The following is a 22,007-nucleotide window of genomic DNA, read 5'->3' as shown; positions in this document are numbered from 1 at the left end:
AGATTAAAGACATTAAAGGAAAGTGAAAAAAGGAAGTGTAGGCTGCGTAAAGTCACAGTCAGGGGAATTATGTCTAGGGCTGCATAAACAAAGTGATTTAACTTCTAAATTGCAAATAATGAGCAATAAGACATCAGAAGCATGATTAATAAACTTACGTTGTGTAGGTACTTATAGTGTCCGCTTTGCATAGACCCCTTTGTTCTTCTTAGTACAGAATAGCAAAGTATATTTGAAATCACATGTAACGTGGCATAAATAGTGTAAAGTGATAGCAATATTAAATTGATGCGATGAAGGTATTTTTTTGGTTAGAAAAAAAATAGATGATAAGATATTAAAGAAGAGGTGACTATAACCAAATGAAAAAAAATGAATTAGAATAGAAACAGTGTAAATGATAAAGGATGAGTTGGATTAAAACTTTTAAGTTAAAGAATCAGTGATGTTGATGGCAGGGAGCAAATGTAATTTGCTACACTCATCACATAATTGGGTATATTTATCTTTAAGTAACGTTATGTTAGTGATTTCATTATGTCAATATAAATAAAGATAAGTACTAACACAAATCTTTAGAAATCTAGAAAAAATACCTTAATAATAGAGAACACTAACACTTGTAAGAATTCTGACAAAAATTTAAAATGGTCTCATCATGACAGAAGTTAAGAGAAAGTGAGAACACGAGACACTGTAATAAAAGGTACAAGTGAATACCACATTTTTTGTAAATCATTTTCTTACTTAAAGAAATTATGACATTTACCATCCTTTGGAGGAGGGCTATCTGTTGTTTCCCTGAGTTTCCCTGTGATATCTGGCACTGCAAGAAAAATATTTCACTTAAAGTTGCGTTTTCCCTGGTTGCAATTAAGGAGCGTGATATGCCAGATCAAGAAACTGATTTAAGACAGTAGTTAGTAGGCATTTTATGCGTTAAGCCTAACAATTAATATACTGTATGAGCATTTGCAGTTTAATATCTAAAGCTTAATAACACCCACAGAGGATAGTTTAGTGATCTTCAGCCTCTAGTTGAGATAGTGCTTTAGCGGTGAAATAGAAATACAAAAAAACACAACTAATCTGTGTTTAAGCTGCTTTGAGCCAACATAAATATTTGCAAAACTGTCCTCAAGCTGAACCAACTGGGCACTGAGAATTGTTTGTATTCCAATTATTAAAGGAAAACTGAATTGTAGTAAATTATTAAAGGAAAACTGTATTTGTCCAGGTATAAGACTGTTTTTTTCTAAATTTTTTTACTCTAAAATTGGGGGTCGTCTTATACACGGCATGTCACTACGGGGGTTCAAAAAAACACTTGTGCGCGGGGCCTAAGTTAAAACGGCGCCTGCCGCATTTCAGTGTGCCACGGCCCACACACATACCAGGCCTCCTTCCTGACGATCGACTTCTGAATGCTGTGGCAAGGAGGAAGAGGTCTCTAACTGTGTGGAAGCTGCAGCAGACATCAACACTTACCACCAACAGAGCTCCAGAGACCTGCCACACCAGGAAAGGAGCAGCCATATTAAGGTATGCTCCACCTTCCTTTCTGATTTATATTTAATGGGGTGGAAATGGGTATCAGGGAGCAGAGGGAATACTACTGTGATTTCCCAGCATGCCCTCACACCACCTGTTGTATTGTGGGAGCTGTAGTCTCCCAGCATGCACTATAGAGCCATTAACTTCTCAGAGTACCATAGCACAGGAGAGGCATGATAATCAGAAGTGTGTTGTTCTCCTCAGAAGTCACCTCTAAAATATCAAAGTTGTTTTATTTGATGTTTCAAATATTGATTTCTTAATTTTGGACTCAAAAAATAGAGGTTGTCTTATACACAGAACAATACGGTAGTCACAAGTAGGACAATTGTGAATAGACATATTAGTCTTCTGTTATAATTTATTTTAGACAAAATGATCGTGCTTTATTCAGTGTTATGGTGACTAATGATGATTGGTTGCAAATCAACAGGTCCTATCTGTAAGGATTCATGTGAAATAATCGATGAGCTAGAACAACCAAGATTACATTTTTTTAGGTTGAAACTATTCATGAACATGGCTAAGGCGATATATAGTCCAGGTATATTGGTATAGTCTGAAGGTATAGATTTACTGCAAATCAATAGATAAAGCAAATATTGCTGCAATAGCAAGAAAAGGCCATGATATAATAAGCTTCGAAATATATATTCTTTGGCATCATGTCAGGGTGATTTAGATGTACAGAGTGAAAAAAAGCAAGCTTAGCAAGCAAAACTAAAACATCTTTACCCGTTGATTGCTCGTCAAAAAAATGAACTCTGATAAGATTAATGGGCATACGATGAGGTGTTTTTTGATCTGTATGAAACAAGACAATATTATTAGCAAGGGTACGCTGCCATCGGAAGACTTGGAAACTCATTTTATGGTAAAGCAAGATTGGATAATAAAATAGGGCAAACACTATTACCAGGAAAGACTTATGATCAAAATGGTAACATTCTAGGCATCAGATGGGGAGGGGAGCATTTATTAAACAACCATCTGATTATTAAATATTTGTAAGATAAATAGTTTATTACCAAGCTCTGGGGATGGGCTTTCTGTTGAAATTGTTGTTTTGGGAGCCAAAGTAGAACTTTTTTTTGTCTCAACTGGAACTGCAAGAAAAACGTGCAGAGTTGAGTGTTGGATTAAAACTAAACCAGTTGAATTCTTTCAATGTTAAGTCATTTTTCAAAACTGAGAAACAAAATAATTGAGCCATGCAATACTGCTTCAGAATCATCCCCCGTGACATTGCAGCCTGGCAAGGAGACAGCGGAGAACATGATAATAGTCTGCAAAACAAATAAAACCAAGCCAAGGGAAGTGCTTGTATAATCTATACATCCCACTGAAGAAGAACAATAAATAAATAGGCATTTTACAAATCAATAATATAAACCACTGGGGGGGGGGAAAGAATTAACGGCCAACCATAAGATGAGGAAATTAATTCGCAACAGAAGTATTATTTACCAGAGGGTTCTTTAGCTTCTTCTGCTAAGTTAACTCTTTCAAATGCCTTTAAAACTAAATGGAATAGAATGAATAGTTAGTTGTGACAAACAGACGTGACTGTCGGAGAACTGGTGTGCTCTAGAAATCTGAAATAGAATGTATACTAAATTCAAAGATTGATAGTTACAAATGGGTAAATAAATTAAGCTAGTTAGGTTATGTGTTATTCCAAGAGAAAGAAAAAGTGGAATGACAAAGTGTAATATTTAAAGTGTATCTGCCATACAACATTGACAAAATATAATTTTATAGTTGATCGCTGGTCACCTTCAAACACATGACAGCATTTATTATAGCTTATAGAACCAACACTACATTACATTCCTCCTTAATATGGAGCGGATACTGAGCCATGCACAACCATACAGCAAAGGCAATTATTCTATATTGAGAAATGATGGTAGATGGAGACTGCTGGAAATTCTGATCAAGTTCAGCACTCCATAAGAAGTGCAGTGCGTGTCTGACTCATAAGGAATAATAATCATAGCTGATGCCACATGCTGTGAACTGCAATAGATATTATTGGACAGTACTGTGAACATTTCCTAAATCCTAATCAAAACTAAAACTATAACCATAACCTCAAAAATTCCTAGACTAGCTCTAATTTGTAACAATAACTCCTTAACCTAATCTCTAGCTATGACTCACATAATCTCTTGCATAAACACGAATTCTAATAAATATAGTAAATGTAGCACACTTTACTCTAGCACATTCTACATGCTGTTAAATACAGCTGCCATCATTGATGCCCACAAACTGTATGGAAAAGAATCATGGGTGTTGTGGCCCAACTGAGGGAAAAAACAAAAACAAAACCTGCTAACCTCTATTACCCCAAACCTAATCCTATCGCTTTAACCATAGCCAATCCCAAATCTATAAACCTATATTAATTTGGTTATTTTGGTTTAACCCTAAAAATGCAAAAGGATACATAATGATATTGCAAAAGGATTCCTACAAAAACCGTAAACTACATCTAGGCCAACAGGCATCAGACCAAAAAATGTATCTCGAAAATCTATATAGTACACATAGAAAGGCCACTGGCAGTTACTGGATTAGGTTGACTGATAAATCAACAGCCTTTAAGAAATTCATACATACATAAAGTGGAGTGGCACGCACTAACATTTCCATCCATTGTGCCTCCAGAAATGGGTGGACCATTCCCAACGTGTGAATAATTGTGAAGAAAGTTGGACCGGGCACATATAGATGGTGTTTAGGCAGATTTGATTGGAAAGCTATACAACAAGGATTGATAAAGGCTCTTGAGGGAACCAAAACGCTGTATGGTTTTTCAATTAAATCTGCCTAAACACCATCTTTATGTGTTTGATCCAACTTTCTCCATGATTTAAGAAAACCAGACACCTCTAGTGTTTACCCATAATCTACACCTTGACCATCACTAAGAACCACAGCAACATCACACCAAGGTGGAAGTCTTGATGTTAGAGGATTACTGAATGTAGATGTCAATATTAATAATTCATCCAAAGGGCAATGTATTTCTATAATATTTGGAAAATCACATTTCAAATGCCTTCCTATTACAAATCTCTCTCTTGATGCAGAAGATGTTATCATCATACAAATAGTTTTTTTTTTTTTAAAGGAGATTAGTAAAGTATAGTAGTTGTTGGCACTGTGAACGTGCGTTTGAATGTTGCAGAGTTGAATTAAGGTTGTTCTTTGAGTCTACATTATAGAGTTCAAATAATATATGGGAATGCGTCATTATTTCTACTAAGTTTTTCTGAATAACAGTCATAAATATGAGAGTTTATTATCCAAATTTCCCTTGGTTTTATTTAACAAAACTTAATTTTTTTGATAAACTATTATTAAAAAAAGAAATTATTAAAGTCGGTCAACTGCGATCCTTGCCTATCTTGATTGTGAACTTAGAGGTCAGACTATAAAGTGCTTTGAATGAACAGAGTAGTTACTGTACCAGGTGTTGGCTGTTTTACTTCTGCCGTGGGTGAGGTACTAGACTGGGTAGGAGAGGGATGGGATTTCTTTGATGCTGTAAAAAAACGGTGCTGTTATTGCATCTCTGTATATTTCTTATGACGTCTTCACTTTGAATACCTAAATATTATGTAATTTTTCTTCTAATTCAGCATGGTGGTCATCATGCAATAAGTATGTATCCTAGTATTATCAAATGTGAAATAATAAAAGATGATGTGAATTGGAATGGATAGCATTTTTTAATAGTAACCTTACAATATCCTAAAGCCTAATAAAACCTTTACTATAACCATAATATATCGACCATCCCTAGACTACCTCTAATTTGTAAAAATATCTCCTTAACTTAATCTCTTCCTAAAAAGGTTACTCACACCCTGATTAAAAACAAATTGATTTATATTCTAAATGCCCTATGGGGCCTATCTACCGTATATACTCGAGTATAAGCCGACCCGAATATAAGCCGAGGCCCCTAATTTTACCCCCAAAAATTGGGAAAACGTATTGACTCGAGTATAAGACTAGGGTGGGAAATGAAGCAGCTACTGGTAAATTTCTAAATAAAATTAGATCCTAAAAAAAATATATTAACTGAATATTTATTTACAGCGTGTGTATATAATGAATGCAGTGTGTGTGTATGCAGTGTGTATGAGTGCAGTGTGTATATAATGAATGGAGTGCAGTGTGTGTATAATGAATGCAGTGCAGTGTGTGTATGAGTGCAGTGTGTGTATATGAGTGCAGTGTGTGTATATGAGTGCAGTGTGTGTATATGAGTGCAGTGTTTGTATATGAGTGCAGTGTGTGTGTATATGAGTGCAGTGTGTGTGTATATGAGTGCAGTGTGTGTGTATATGAGTGCAGTGTGTGTGTGTATGAATGCAGTGTGTGTATGAATGCAGTGTGTATATAATGAATGCAGTGCAGTGTGTGTATGAGTGCAGTGTGTATGCAGTGTGTGTATATGAGTGCAGTGTATAGGAGTGTGTATAATGAATGCAGTGCAGTGTGTGTATAATGAATGATGAATGCAGTGTGTATGTGTGAGTGCAGTGTGTGTGTATGAGTGCAGTGTGTGTATAATGAATGCAGTGCAGTGTGTATGAATGCAGTGTGTATACAATGAATGCAGTGCAGTGTGTGTATGAATGCAGTGTGTGTATGTGTGAGTGCAGTGTGTGTGTGTGTGTGTGTGTGTGTGCAGAGCATTGGTGGGGGTTGGGCATTTTATTAATTATTATTTAATTATTATCTTAATATTTTTTTTGTTATTTTTTTTTAGGTAATTATAGGTAATTATTATTTATTTAGGTAATTATTTATTTATTTTATTATTAATTGTATTAATTTTTTTGTTATTATTATTGTAATATTTTTTTTTCTTATTATTTGTTTTATTAATATTTTTATTTTTTCGTCCCCCCTCCCTGCCTGTTAGCTGGCCAGGGAGGGGGGCTCTGACTCCCTGGTGGTCCAGTGGATGGGCTGTAGGAGGGGGGCTGGCAGGAAGCTGTAACTTACCTTCACCGCAGCTCCTGTCAGCTCCCTTCTCTCTCCTCCGTCCGTGCAGCTCCCAGGTCAGCTTCCTCTGCAACTCTCGCGGCCGCGCGGAGCGTTGCCACGGTAACCCACGGCGGCTCTCGCGAGAGTTGCAGAGGAAGCCGACCTGGGAGCTGCACGGACGGAGGAGAGAGAAGGGAGCTGACAGGAGCTGCGGTGAAGGTAAGTTACAGCTTCCTGCCAGCCCCCCTCTCCCCCCAGTCTGTATTATGGCAATGAAAATTGCCATAATACAGACACTCACTCGAGTATAAGCCGAGTTGGGGTTTTTCAGCCCAAAAAATGGGCTGAAAAACTCGGCTTATACTCGAGTATATACGGTATTAGGTTTCCACTGAATTAACTTGCAAACAAGATTTTAACTTTTTTTTTCTGAAAAACAATGTTGTCCATATTTTCCTTAGGTTATTTTTACAATACCAAGATACTTTTTAAATTTGATTATTATGAAATATTTGTAATCAGGTAGATCAACTGCGATCCTTGCCTATCTTGACTATTAACTTGGAGGTCAGACTATAAAGTGCTTTGAATGAACACAGTAGTTACTGTACCAGGTGTTGGCTGTTTTACTTCTGCCGTGGGTGAGGTACTAGACTGGGTGGGAGAGGGACGGGATTTCTTTGGTGCTGTAAAATAACCGTGTTGTTATAGCATCTCTTGCATACAGTATTTCAGATGAAGATTTCACTTTGAATACCTAAATATAATTTATTTTTTCTTTCATATGCAGACACATGCAACATGCTGGACATCATGCAATATGTGTGTATCCTAGTATCATCAAATCCAAATGCTTAATGTCACAGACCACCAAGCAGTATAACTCTATTATAATAGGAGACCTTCCTAATAGTGAACATCATGTAAAGCATTTCATCTCATTCCATGAATGACCTGATTCAGCAGAAGCTTCCAATGTATTTTAATAAAATGAAAAGGGAAGTATAATTGTGAAATAATAGAAGATGCCAGATGCTGTTAAATACAATGTATAGCATTCTTAAACAGTACCCTGAAAATATCCTAATACAACTTTAACTATACCATAATATATTGACCATCTCTAGATCACCTCTAATTTGTAACAATAACTCCCAATCTTAATCTCTAGCCCTGACTCTTATAATCTCTTCCTTAACCTTCACCGGTTGTCACCTAGGCACTGTATGGCAGAGAATAATGGGTATTGCAGCCCAACTGAGGGGAAATTAAACCTATTAACCATGATAACCACAAGCCTAATTATATTCTCTTAACCCTAGCCAATCCCAAATCTATGACCCTAAATGAAGAGGGAATAAATTCAGACCTTGATATTACAAAAGGACACCTACTAAAACCTTAAACAATATCTAGGCCAGGCATAGGCAACCTTCAGCACTCCAGATGCTTTGGACTACACCTCCCATGATGCTTTGCCAGCATTATGGGTGTAAGAGCATTATGGGGGATGTAGTCCACAACATCTGGAGTGCTGAATGTTGCCTATCCCTGATCTAGGCTACCAGGTATCAGACCAAAAAAATGCATCTTGAAAACCTTCATTAGTTCATTAGTGCACATAGATGCAGAAAAACCACCATCAGTTCCAAAGATAGTTTACTTAAAAGCAATGACCTTTAAGGACATCAGTCACTATTAAAGTCCACCTACAATCTACATCCACCATGCAGGTTATCAAGAGAACCACTGCAGCATTGCATATAGATGACATCTTTATGCTAGAGGTCTACTCTACCTACAAGGTCAATATTTCTAATTAAATCAATATGCAGTATATGAGAATGCATCATTAGCTCTACTTTATTGTTATTCTGAAAAACCATGTTAAAATACGATAGTTTATTGTCCATGTTTTCCATAGGTTGATTTTACTATACATATATACTTTTTAAAAGGGATTGTTATAAAATTAAAATATAATAAAGTAGGTCATCTGCGATCCTTGCCTATCTTAATTGTATACTTTGAGGGCAGACTATAAAGTTCTTTGAATGAACAGAGTAGTTACTGTACCAGGTGTTGGCTGTTTTACTTCTGCCGTGGATGAGGTACTAGACTGGGTGAGAAAGGGTCGGGATTTCTTTGGTGCTGTAAAATAACGGTGCTGTTATTGCATCTTTGTATATTTCAGACGCAGTCTTCACTTTAAATTCCTAAATAGAATGTAATTTTTCTTCTAATTCAGCATGGTGGTCATCATGCAATATGTATGTATCCTAGTATTATCAAATGTGAAATAATAAAAGATGATGTGAATTGCGATGGATAGCATTTTTAAACAGTAACCTTACAATATCCTAAAGCCTAATAAAACCTTTACTATAACCATATTATATCGACCATCCCTAGACTACCTCTAATTTGTAAAAATAACTCCTTAACTTAATCTCTTCCTAAAAATGTTACTCCAACCCTGATTAAAACCAAATTGATTTATATTCTAAATGCCCTATGGGACCTATCTATTAGGTTTCCACTGAATTAACTTGCAAACAAGATTTTAACTTTTTTTTTCTGAAAAACAATGTTGTCCATATTTTCCTTAGGTTATTTTTACAATACCAAGATACTTTTTAAATTTGATTATTATGAAATATTTGTAATCAGGTAGATCAACTGCGATCCTTGCCTATCTTGACTATTAACTTGGAGGTCAGACTATAAAGTGCTTTTAATGAACACAGTAGTTACTGTACCAGGTGTTGGCTGTTTTACTTCTGCCGTGGGTGAGGTACTAGACTGGGTGGGAGAGGGACGGGATTTCTTTGGTGCTGTAAAATAACGGTGTTGTTATAGCATCTCTTGCATACAGTATTTCAGATGAAGATTTCACTTTGAATACCTAAATATAATTTATTTTTTCTTTCATATGCAGACACATGCAACATGCTGGACATCATGCAATATGTGTGTATCCTAGTATCATCAAATCCAAATGCTTAATGTCACAGACCACCAAGCAGTATAACTCTATTATAATAGGAGACCTTCCTAATAGTGAACATCATGTAAAGCATTTCATCTCATTCCATGAATGACCTGATTCAGCAGAAGCTTCCAATGTATTTTAATAAAATGAAAAGGGAAGTATAATTGTGAAATAATAGAAGATGCCAGATGCTGTTAAATACAATGTATAGCATTCTTAAACAGTACCCTGAAAATATCCTAATACAACTTTAACTATACCATAATATATTGACCATCTCTAGATCACCTCTAATTTGTAACAATAACTCCCAATCTTAATCTCTAGCCCTGACTCTTATAATCTCTTCCTTAACCTTCACCGGTTGTCACCTAGGCACTGTATGGCAGAGAATAATGGGTATTGCAGCCCAACTGAGGGGAAATTAAACCTATTAACCATGATAACCACAAGCCTAATTATATTCTCTTAACCCTAGCCAATCCCAAATCTATGACCCTAAATGAAGAGGGAATAAATTCAGACCTTGATATTACAAAAGGACACCTACTAAAACCTTAAACAATATCTAGGCCAGGCATAGGCAACCTTCAGCACTCCAGATGCTTTGGACTACACCTCCCATGATGCTTTGCCAGCATTATGGGTGTAAGAGCATTATGGGGGATGTAGTCCACAACATCTGGAGTGCTGAATGTTGCCTATCCCTGATCTAGGCTACCAGGTATCAGACCAAAAAAATGCATCTTGAAAACCTTCATTAGTTCATTAGTGCACATAGATGCAGAAAAACCACCATCAGTTCCAAAGATAGTTTACTTAAAAGCAATGACCTTTAAGGACATCAGTCACTATTAAAGTCCACCTACAATCTACATCCACCATGCAGGTTATCAAGAGAACCACTGCAGCATTGCATATAGATGACATCTTTATGCTAGAGGTCTACTCTACCTACAAGGTCAATATTTCTAATTAAATCAATATGCAGTATATGAGAATGCATCATTAGCTCTACTTTATTGTTATTCTGAAAAACCATGTTAAAATACGATAGTTTATTGTCCATGTTTTCCATAGGTTGATTTTACTATACATATATACTTTTTAAAAGGGATTGTTATAAAATTAAAATATAATAAAGTAGGTCATCTGCGATCCTTGCCTATCTTAATTGTATACTTTGAGGGCAGACTATAAAGTTCTTTGAATGAACAGAGTAGTTACTGTACCAGGTGTTGGCTGTTTTACTTCTGCCGTGGATGAGGTACTAGACTGGGTGAGAAAGGGTCGGGATTTCTTTGGTGCTGTAAAATAACGGTGCTGTTATTGCATCTTTGTATATTTCAGACGCAGTCTTCACTTTAAATTCCTAAATAGAATGTAATTTTTCTTCTAATTCAGCATGGTGGTCATCATGCAATATGTATGTATCCTAGTATTATCAAATGTGAAATAATAAAAGATGATGTGAATTGCGATGGATAGCATTTTTAAACAGTAACCTTACAATATCCTAAAGCCTAATAAAACCTTTACTATAACCATATTATATCGACCATCCCTAGACTACCTCTAATTTGTAAAAATAACTCCTTAACTTAATCTCTTCCTAAAAATGTTACTCCAACCCTGATTAAAACCAAATTGATTTATATTCTAAATGCCCTATGGGACCTATCTATTAGGTTTCCACTGAATTAACTTGCAAACAAGATTTTAACTTTTTTTTTCTGAAAAACAATGTTGTCCATATTTTCCTTAGGTTATTTTTACAATACCAAGATACTTTTTAAATTTGATTATTATGAAATATTTGTAATCAGGTAGATCAACTGCGATCCTTGCCTATCTTGACTATTAACTTGGAGGTCAGACTATAAAGTGCTTTTAATGAACACAGTAGTTACTGTACCAGGTGTTGGCTGTTTTACTTCTGCCGTGGGTGAGGTACTAGACTGGGTGGGAGAGGGACGGGATTTCTTTGGTGCTGTAAAATAACGGTGTTGTTATAGCATCTCTTGCATACAGTATTTCAGATGAAGATTTCACTTTGAATACCTAAATATAATTTATTTTTTCTTTCATATGCAGACACATGCAACATGCTGGACATCATGCAATATGTGTGTATCCTAGTATCATCAAATCCAAATGCTTAATGTCACAGACCACCAAGCAGTATAACTCTTCTATTATAACAGGAGACCTTCCTAATAGTGAACATCATGTAAAGCATTTCATCTCATTCCATGAATGACCTGATTCAGCAGAAGCTTCCAATGTATTTTAATAAAATGAAAAGGGAAGTATAATTGTGAAATAATAGAAGATGCCAGATGCTGTTAAATACAATGTATAGCATTCTTAAACAGTACCCTGAAAATATCCTAATACAACTTTAACTATACCATAATATTTTGACCATCTCTAGATCACCTCTAATTTGTAACAATAACTCCCAATCTTAATCTCTAGCCCTGACTCTTATAATCTCTTCCTTAACCTACACCGGTTGTCACCTAGGCACTGTATGGCAGAGAATAATGGGTATTGCAGCCCAACTGAGGGGAAATGAAACCTATTAACCTTGATAACCACAAGCCTAATTATATTCTCTTAACCCTAGCCAATCCCAAATCTATAACCCTAAATGAAGAGGGAATAAATTCAGACTTTGATTTTACAAAAGGACACCTACTAAAACCTTAAACAATATCTAGGCTACCAGGTATCACACCAAAAAATGCATCTTGAAAACCTTCATTAGTTCATTAGTGCACATAGATGCAGAAAAAGCACCATCAGTTCCAAAGATAATTTACTGAAAAGCAATGACCTTTAAGGACATCAGTCACTATTAAAGGACCACTCTAGGCACCCAGACGACTTCAGCTTAATGAAGTGGTCTGGGTGCCAGGTACCTCTAGGATTAACCCTTTTTTTTATAAACATAGCAGTTTCAGAGAAACTGCTATGTTTATAATGAGGGTTAATCCAGCCTCCAAATCCTCTAGTGGCTGTCTCATTGACAGCCGCTAGAGGCGCTTGCGTGCTTCTCACTGTGAAAATCACAGTGAGAGCACGCAAGCGTCCATAGGAAAGCATTGTAAATGCTTTCCTATGCGACCGGCTGAATGCGAGCGCAGCTCCTGCCGCGCATGCGCACTCAGCCGATGACGTCGCGATCAAGATGGAGAGGAGGAGGAAAGCTCCCCGCCCGGCGCTGGAAAAAGAGGTAAGTTTAACCCCTTCCTCTCTCCAGAGCCCGGCGGGATGGGGTCCCTGAGGGTGGGGGCACCCTCAGGGTACTCTAGTGCCAGGAAAACGAGTATGTTTTCCTGGCACTAGAGTGGTCCTTTAATGTCCACCAACATTCTACATCCGCCATGCAGGTTATCAAGAGAACCACTGCAGCATTGCATATTGATGCCATCTTTATGCTAGAGGTCTACTCTACCTACAAGGTCAATACTTCTAAATAAATCAATATGCAGTATATGAGAATGCATCATTAGCTCTACTTTATTTTTATTCTGAAAAAACATGTTAAAATATGATAATTTATTGTCCATGTTTTCCACAGGTTGATTTTACAATACATATATACTTTTTAAAAGTGATTATTATAAAATAAAAATATAATAAAGTAGGTCATCTGCGATCCTTGCCTATCTTAATTGTGTACTTTGAGGACTGACTATAAAGTTCTTTGAATGAACAAAGCAGTTACTGTACCAGGTGTTGGCTGTTTTACTTCTGCCGTGGATGAGGTACTAGACTGGATGGGAGAGGGTCGGGATTTCTTTGGTGCTGTAAAATAACGGTGCTGTTATTGCATCTTTGTATATTTTAGATGCAGTCTTCACTTTGAATTCCTAAATAGAATGTAATTTTTTCTTCTATATACAGGCAAATGCAGCATGGTGGTCATCACGCAATATGTATGTGTCCTAGCATTATCAACTCCAAATGCTTAATGTCACAGACCACCAAGCAGTATAACCCTTCTATTATATTGGGAAACTTTCCTGATAGTGAACATGTAAAGCATAGCATCTCATTCCATGAATGACCTGAATAAGCATAAGCTTCCAAATTATTTCAATAAAATAAAAAGGAAGATTATCTGTGAAATAATAGAAGATGTCAGATGCTGTGAGTTGCAATAGATATCATTTATTAACAGTACCCTGAATATATCCTAAATCCTAATAAAACCTTTACTATAACCATAATATATTGACCATCCCTAGACTACCTCTAATTTGTAACGAAAACTCCCAATTCCAACCTCTAGCCCTGACTCCCATAATCTCTTCCTTAACCTTCAACTATTGTCACCTAGGCAATGTATGGCAGAGATTAATGGGTATTGCAGCCCAACTGAGGGGAAATTAAATATATTAACCTTGATAACGACAAGTCTAATCATATTCTCCTAACCCTAGCCAAACCCAAATCTATAGCCCTACATAAAGAGGGAAGAAATTCAGATCTTGATATTACAAAAAGATGCATACTAAAACCATAAACAATATCTAGGCTACCAGGTATCAGACTAAAAAATGGATCTTAACAATTTTTAGTCAGGTCAAGTAGTACACACATGCAGAAAAATGATTTCAAAGGTAATTTACTGAAATCTCAAATTTAAGCACATTAGTCACAATTAATGGTCACCTACAATCTACATCCACCTTGAAAGTTATCAAGAAAACCACATAAACATTACATATGGATGGAAATCTTAATACTAAAGGTCTGCTCTAAGTAAAGGTCAATGTTTATAGTTAAATCAATATGCAGTATATGCATTAATATTTCTACTTTATTTTTATTCTGGTATACAATGTTAAAATAGGATGGTTTGTTGTTCATGTTTTCCATAGGTTTATTTTACAATACCAAAATACTTTTTATAGGGATTATTTTTAAATAAAAATGTAATAAAGTAGGTCAACTGCGATCCTTGCCTATATTGATTGTGAATTTGAGGTCAGGCTATAAAGTGCTTTGAATGAACAGAGTAGTTACTGTACCAGGTGTTGGCTTTTTTACTTCTGCCGTGGGTGAGGTACTAGACTGGATGGGAGAGGGAAGGGATTTCTTTGATGCTGTAAAAAACGGTGCTGTTATTGCATCTCTGTATATTTCAGATGACGTCTTCACTTTGAATACCTAAATATTATGTAATTTTTCTTCTAATTCAGCATGGTGGTCATCATGCAATATGTATGTATCCTAGTATTGTCAAATGTGAAACAATAACAGATGCCAGATGATGTGAATTGGAATGGATAGCATTTTTAAACAGTAACCTTACAATATCCTAAAGCCTAATAAAACCTTTACTATAACCATAATATATCGACCATCCCTAGACTACCTCTAATTTGTAAAAATAACTCCTTAACTTAATCTCTTCCTAAAAAGGGTACTCCAACCCTGATTAAAAACAAAATGATTTATATTCTAAATGCCCTATGGGGCCTATCTATTAGGTTTCCACTTTATTAACCTGCAAACAAGATTTTACCTTTTTTCTTTCTGAAAAACAATGTTGTCCATGTTTTCCTTAGGTTATTTTTACAATACCAAGATACTTTTTAAATTTGATTATTATGAAATATTTGTAATCAGGTGGGTCAACAGCGATCCTTGCCTATCTTGACTATTAACTTGGAGGTCAGACTATAAAGTGCTTTGAATGAACAGAGTAGTTACTGTACCAGGTGTTGGCTTTTTTACTTCTGCGGTGGGTGAGGTACTAGACTGGGTGGGAGAGGGACGGGATTTCTTTGGTGCTGTAAAATAACGGTGTTGTTATAGCATCTCTTGCATACAGTATTTCAGATGAAGACTTCACTTTGAATACCTAAATATAATTTATTTTTTCTTTCATATGCAGACACATGCAACATGCTGGAGATCATGCAATATGTGTGTATCCTAGTATCATCAAATCCAAATGCTTAATGTCACAGACCACCAAGCAGTAAAACTCTATTATAATAGGAGACCTTCCTAGTAGTGAACATCATGTAAAGCATTTCATCTCATTGCATGAATGACCTGATTCAGCAAAAGCTTCCAATGTATTTTAATAAAATGAAAAAGGAAGTAAAATTGTGAAATAATAGAAGATGCCAGATGCTGTTAAATACAATGTATAGCATTCTTAAACAGTACCCTGAAAATATCCTAATACAACTTTAACTATACCATAATATATTGACCATCTCTAGATCACCTACAATTTGTAACAATAACTCCCAATCTTAATCTCTAGCCCCGACTCTTATAATCTCTTCCTTAACCTTCACCTGTTGTCACCTAGGCACTGTATGGAAGAGAATAATGGGTATTGCAGCCCAACTGAGGGGAAATTAAACCTATTAACCGTGATAACCATAAGCCTAATTATATTCTCTTAACCCTAGCCAATCCCAAATCTATAACCCTAAATGAAGAGGGAATAAATTCAGACTTTGATTTTACAAAAGGACACCTACTAAAACCTTAAACAATATCTAGGCTACCAGGTATCACACCAAAAAATGCATCTTGAAAACCTTCATTAGTTCATTAGTGCACATAGATGCAGAAAAAACACCATCAGTTCCAAAGATAGTTTACTGAAAAGCAATGACCTTTAAGGACATCAGTCACTATTAATGTCCACCAACATTCTACATCCGCCATGCAGGTTATCAAGAGAACCACTGCAGCATTGCATATTGATGCCATCTTTATGCTAGAGGTCTACTCTACCTACAAGGTCAATACTTCTAAATAAATCAATATGCAGTATATGAGAATGCATCATTAGCTCTACTTTATTTTTATTCTGAAAAAACATGTTAAAATATGATAATTTATTGTCCATGTTTTCCACAGGTTGATTTTACAATACATATATACTTTTTAAAAGTGATTATTATGAAATAAAAATATAATAAAGTAGGTCATCTGCGATCCTTGCCTATCTTAATTGTGTACTTTGAGGGCTGACTATAAAGTTCTTTGAATGAACAAAGCAGTTACTGTACCAGGTGTTGGCTGTTTTACTTCTGCCGTGGATGAGGTACTAGACTGGATGGGAGAGGGTCGGGATTTCTTTGGTGCTGTAAAATAACGGTGCTGTTATTGCATCTTTGTATATTTTAGATGCAGCCTTCACTTTGAATTCCTAAATAGAATGTAGTTTTTTCTTCCATATACAGGCAAATGCAGCATGGTGGTCATCACGCAATATGTATGTGTCCTAGCATTATCAACTCCAAATGCTTAATGTCACAGACCACCAAGCAGTATAACCCTTCTATTATATTGGGAAACTTTCCTGATAGTGAACATGTAAAGCATAGCATCTCATTCCATGAATGACCTGAATAAGCATAAGCTTCCAAATTATTTCAATAAAATAAAAAGGAAGATTATCTGTGAAATAATAGAAGATGTCAGATGCTGTGAAGTTCAATAGATATCATTTATAAACAGTACCCTGAATATATCCTAAATCCTAATAAAACCTTTACTATAACCATAATATATTGACCATCCCTAGACTACCTCTAATTTGTAACGAAAACTCCCAATTCCAACCTCTAGTCCTGACTCCCATAATCTCTTCCTTAACCTTCAACTATTGTCACCTAGGCAATGTATGGCAGAGATTAATGGGTATTGCAGCCCAACTGAGGGGAAATTAAATATATTAACCTTGATAACGACAAGTCTAATCATATTCTCCTAACCCTAGCCAAACCCAAATCTATAGCCCTACATATAGAGGGAAGAAATTCAAATCTTGATATTACAAAATGATGCATACTAAAACCATAAACAATATCTAGGCTACCAGGTATCAGACTAAAAAATGGATCTTAAAAATTTTAGTCAGGTCAAGTAGTACACACATGCAGAAAAATGATTTCAAAGGTAATTAACTGAAATCTCAACTTTTAAGCACATTAGTCACAATTAATGGTCACCTGCAATCTACATCCACCTTGAAAGTTATCAAGAAAACCACATAAACATTACATATGGATGGAAATCTTAATACTAAAGGTCTGCTCTAAGTAAAGGTCAATGTTTATAGTTAAATCAATATGCAGTATATGCATTAATATTTCTACTTTATTTTTATTCTGGTATACAATGTTAAAATAGGATGGTTTGTTGTTCATGTTTTCCTTAGGTTTATTTTACAATACCAAAATACTTTTTATAGAATTATTTTAAAATAAAAATTTAATAAAGTAGGTCAGCTGCGATCCTTGCTTATCGTGACTATTAATTTGGAGGTCACACTACAAAGTGCTTTGAATGAACAGAGTAGTTACTGTACCAGGTGTTGGCTGTTTTACTTCTGCCGTGGGTGAGGTACTAGACTGGGTGGGAGAGGGACGGGATTTCTTTGGTGCTGTAAAATAATGGTTCTGTTATTGCATCTCTGTATATTTCAGACAAAGTCTTCACTTTAGGTTTTCTTCTATATGCATGCAAGTCATCTTACAATATATTTGCATGCATTCAAGCATTATCAAATCTAAATGCTTAATGTCGTAACTCACCAAGCAGTATAGATAATAATAATAACAACTAGTATTTATATAGCGCCTTTCTCCCAGTGGGACTCAAACGCTCGTTCTCGGAATAAACCAAAACGGCAGCTTAATAGTAATAGATGGATTATTACACATCAATTAATGGTACTCATTTTATCGACTTCTGAAGGATGAAGGGCTGAATTGACCCTGCTGGGATTTAAATCTGTGACTTTGCATTTTGAACAGGCTTTGTAGTCAGGAAACTTGCCAACTGAGCTAGCTCACTGGCTAGATTTCCATTATAATAAATTATCTGTATCTTGGGAGACTTTCCATAGCATCTTACTCCATGAATTATGTATTTACTGTATCAGGAAAAGCTTCCAAATTATTTCAATAAAATTAAGTATAATTGGTAAATAATATAAGCAGCTTATCTGCACACAGGGCCATTGTACATTATATAATACACAAAGAAACGGACTGACCAAAAACATAGGCAGGATGCCAGATTGGTCCCCCAATAAGTCTCATAATATCATAAGAGCCACACAGATATCTGCATTTGTACCTGTTTTATTTTTTTTTTTTTTTTTGGAATAATCTGAAATTGTGCGATGCTAATATGCTCCAAAACGTGACATAGATCTATCTGTTTATCTATCTCTATCTAAGCTATCAGTGTGTCTATCTATCTATCTATCTATCTATCTATCTATATATGTGTTTATCAATCTTTATCTAATCTATATATCGGTCAGTTTATCTAGCTCTATCTAATCTGTCTTTCTGTCTTTTATTTCATATTTAAAGTGGCAAGAAAGCCATAGCCACAATGACTTGAGGATAAATGAAATGAGAAATTTACTTTGGCTTTATAGAATAAACCAAATGCATGGTCTCTGTGGTCTGTGGGTTGGCAATGCCATTCATTTGCTGCAATTATCCATTTTTTGGAGTTCATGCTGCTGTGGATTTATCGTAGTGAATTATACTTTAAATCTAAGATTATAGTCAATTAAGGAAGATAGTATTTAATTGCTTGCGTTGTAGTGATTTTTTTTTATGTTGGTGAAAGCAAAGAGTGTAATAGGTCTAATAACAATAAGGTTGAACATGATGGTTCATGTTTAAAAATAGTGCTACCAATTTAGCCAACAGATGGCCAAGCAAGTAAACAAACAAACAAACAAAGAACAACAAAAAGTCTGTAAACATCTGCAAAAAGGTATGCAGTCCACTAATTAACGAATTGCAAGTTGAGGTCCCTAATAACAGGGTCAGAATGCCATAGCCAACTTCTGCAAGCAAGCATATAAGGTAATTACCAAACTAGAATTTTTTAAACCTCACAAAAAATAGGTCATTAAAACTATACTACCCAATATCTGAGCAACATGTTTCATTTATATAAAAACTAAGGAGTGGATATTTATTTGTATTAAGATTACATCAGTAATAGTATTACCAGCTGTGATCTTGATGCTTGGCTTTGAAGTTGTTGCAAACATATGGACAATTGGCTTGTCACTGGAAGCTGCAAAAAAGGCTCATGATGTCATCTGTGTAGTCCTTAAATTATCATGCAACACTGTAGCAGTGATGAATATAAAGTGCATCATAACATATTTGTAAAAGTCAATAAGTACATATGGCTGAGTTGATACCTCCACCTTAGCAAAAATTAAAATATTCATTAAAAAGAGAAATAGATAATGTATCTTAGCCATTCCTGGTACACATGTCCATGTACATGCCATAAAACAAATTGTACAGTTAATATGTAGAATAAGGGATAATGATATAGTAGAGCTCCATCCATCAGAACCTATGCAAAGAAGCATGGGTAGACATTGTTGTTGGAATGTCCTTATAAAAATTAACAAGTGGTAAATTAAAGGCAACGAAGGAAAGCAGTCTTGTAAACATTATAGTTAGAGTTTTAGAACATAAACATTTGATGTAAAAACTCTTCAAAATGTAAAGGGATGAAGTATATTTTAACATACTGAGATTACTCTGGAACTTAACTGCTGTTTAGTGTTAAACAGTTTTTTAATGTTTTAATAGTGGATGAAAGTTCCCAGCAGCCTGTGCCATCAGTACTGCTTGGGCTTATGAGGAAGCTGACCGCTTCCAGTCTATCATGGCCGCCCATTGTTGTTGGGAATTAGTATGGCTAAGGAAGAATGTAATTTAGAAAGGGCTGGGCTGTGGAAATAAGCACTCCCATTCAGTGATAAACTGCTCAATAATGTTTTAACCCTGAATGCAGGGACACAGCCAGAGGACTCCAGGCGCTATAACCAATTCAATAGGATAAATCTAGTTTTAGTCTTATAGTGCCTCTTTCAGAATATTAATAACACGTCTGCATTATACTTATAGTTACAATGATATAGTCATAGTACTTCAGGCAAGTATTAAATAAGGGACACTGTGGCATTTGCTTCCAAATAACATAAGCGTTTCATGGCTCCACATTTGCGTTTATTACTGTAGTAGCTGACCTACAAGGAGAGCACAATATGTTTAGATATAGTCTGTCCTCCACAGATGCGACTTGTTGTGATTTCAATATTAGTAGGCATAAAACAGAGATAAGGTGTATAAGCAGATGAGTCAGTCAAAGATTGCAAGATGGATTGCAAGATAAAAACAAAAGAACCTGAAGTCAGAATGATTCTAAGAAGAGTTGTCAACTAGCACTTGTTGAATGATTTTGAGTACAGCATTACCTAAGCTTATTTTTTCTTGTTCAACGATGTAAAGAGAATCCGTTGTTATTATTTCAGGAACTAGCTCAGTGCTGTCTGAGGTAAAATAAAAACAAACAAAAATGAGCTGCTTAAGAAAGTGTTCCACTAATGAAACACATCTTCTATTTTTCTAAAAGTTAATGGTTTACCATCTCCATACTGAGGAGCTTCTGTACTAGGAACAGCTGGTGGATGGAGGAATGGTGTTTCACTTGGAACTGGAATAAAAAATAGACATGATTTTCTTCTTGCTTGTAGACAAATGTGAATATGGAAAATAGTTAAAAAGGGGAAAATAAATATTTTAGAAATTCTGGAACAGCAGTCATCTGTGAGAGGAAACAAAGCAGTGCAAATGCCGGATGGCTTCCTGCTGACCTGCTCATAAAAATATTTTGGAGAAAGAACATGCGCGTGGGTTTAACATGACATGATTAGAAGATACATATTAAGTAACATATATGTGTATTGTTTAATATTGCCCTATTTCAATCATTCATTCCTCATAAAACCAACTGAAATGGAATATTAAAAAAGTGTTCCAGTATCTAAATGAAAGAAAATATAAAAATCAGATCAGCGTTTCAGAACAGCATGCTAGTAGTTCATATAGTACTAAAATGGAATCTGAAAATTGAAATGGTTCCTGAGTATTCTAGAATGAGAGAGGAGTATTTTGGAATGATATCTAGATACCAAAATATAAACAGAACATATCCAGAGGGTAAGGAAAAATGAAGGCAGTATGAATGGCCCTACTCATATGGAACATACTATATATATATATATATATATATATATATATATATATATACATACATATATACATACATACACACATCTGTGCAAACCTAAGAGATATAGAGTCTGTTTTTCACAAACTTCATTGCCACTAATGACAATCAGCATGCTTTATGAATATCATAAGCACGGTGTGATCCTGTGGTCAATGGCAAACATACATACTCATTATATTTATTTTAGTTTGGCCATCTTATCAGCCCCAGATATTGCAGTCCATTGGATATATTCCTCAGAGCCAATTGAGGTCTGGAGAGCATTGAGAGTACAGGCCACAAACCCATGCACAAAAACCCACACTGTGCTGGTTTAGAAAAAGTAATGAAAAAATTT

General features: G+C 35.5%; 1 protein-coding gene across 1 annotated transcript in view; it reads right to left on the bottom strand.

Moving 5' to 3' along the window:
• Positions 1 to 22,007, bottom strand: part of ABI3BP (ABI family member 3 binding protein) — a 416,270-nt gene that overhangs the window by 123,240 nt on the left and 271,023 nt on the right. Inside the window, exons 36-53 of the mRNA XM_063457646.1 lie at positions 21,023 to 21,091; positions 20,853 to 20,927; positions 19,583 to 19,651; positions 17,913 to 17,987; positions 16,609 to 16,683; positions 15,289 to 15,363; positions 14,599 to 14,673; positions 13,295 to 13,369; positions 11,472 to 11,546; positions 10,789 to 10,863; positions 9,324 to 9,398; positions 8,641 to 8,715; positions 7,176 to 7,250; positions 5,033 to 5,107; positions 3,022 to 3,075; positions 2,583 to 2,660; positions 2,290 to 2,358; positions 770 to 826 (exon numbers count right to left, since the gene is read on the bottom strand). Coding sequence (XP_063313716.1) covers positions 770 to 826; positions 2,290 to 2,358; positions 2,583 to 2,660; positions 3,022 to 3,075; positions 5,033 to 5,107; positions 7,176 to 7,250; positions 8,641 to 8,715; positions 9,324 to 9,398; positions 10,789 to 10,863; positions 11,472 to 11,546; positions 13,295 to 13,369; positions 14,599 to 14,673; positions 15,289 to 15,363; positions 16,609 to 16,683; positions 17,913 to 17,987; positions 19,583 to 19,651; positions 20,853 to 20,927; positions 21,023 to 21,091 — 1,296 coding nt within the window. The remainder of the gene's footprint in view (positions 1 to 769; positions 827 to 2,289; positions 2,359 to 2,582; positions 2,661 to 3,021; positions 3,076 to 5,032; positions 5,108 to 7,175; positions 7,251 to 8,640; positions 8,716 to 9,323; positions 9,399 to 10,788; positions 10,864 to 11,471; positions 11,547 to 13,294; positions 13,370 to 14,598; positions 14,674 to 15,288; positions 15,364 to 16,608; positions 16,684 to 17,912; positions 17,988 to 19,582; positions 19,652 to 20,852; positions 20,928 to 21,022; positions 21,092 to 22,007) is intronic.

This window comes from Pelobates fuscus, chromosome 1, assembly GCF_036172605.1.
Source record: "Pelobates fuscus isolate aPelFus1 chromosome 1, aPelFus1.pri, whole genome shotgun sequence".
NCBI lineage: Eukaryota > Metazoa > Chordata > Amphibia > Anura > Pelobatidae > Pelobates > Pelobates fuscus.
Note: the sequence above shows the minus strand (reverse complement) of the source record. Positions and strands in the feature narration are given on the sequence as shown.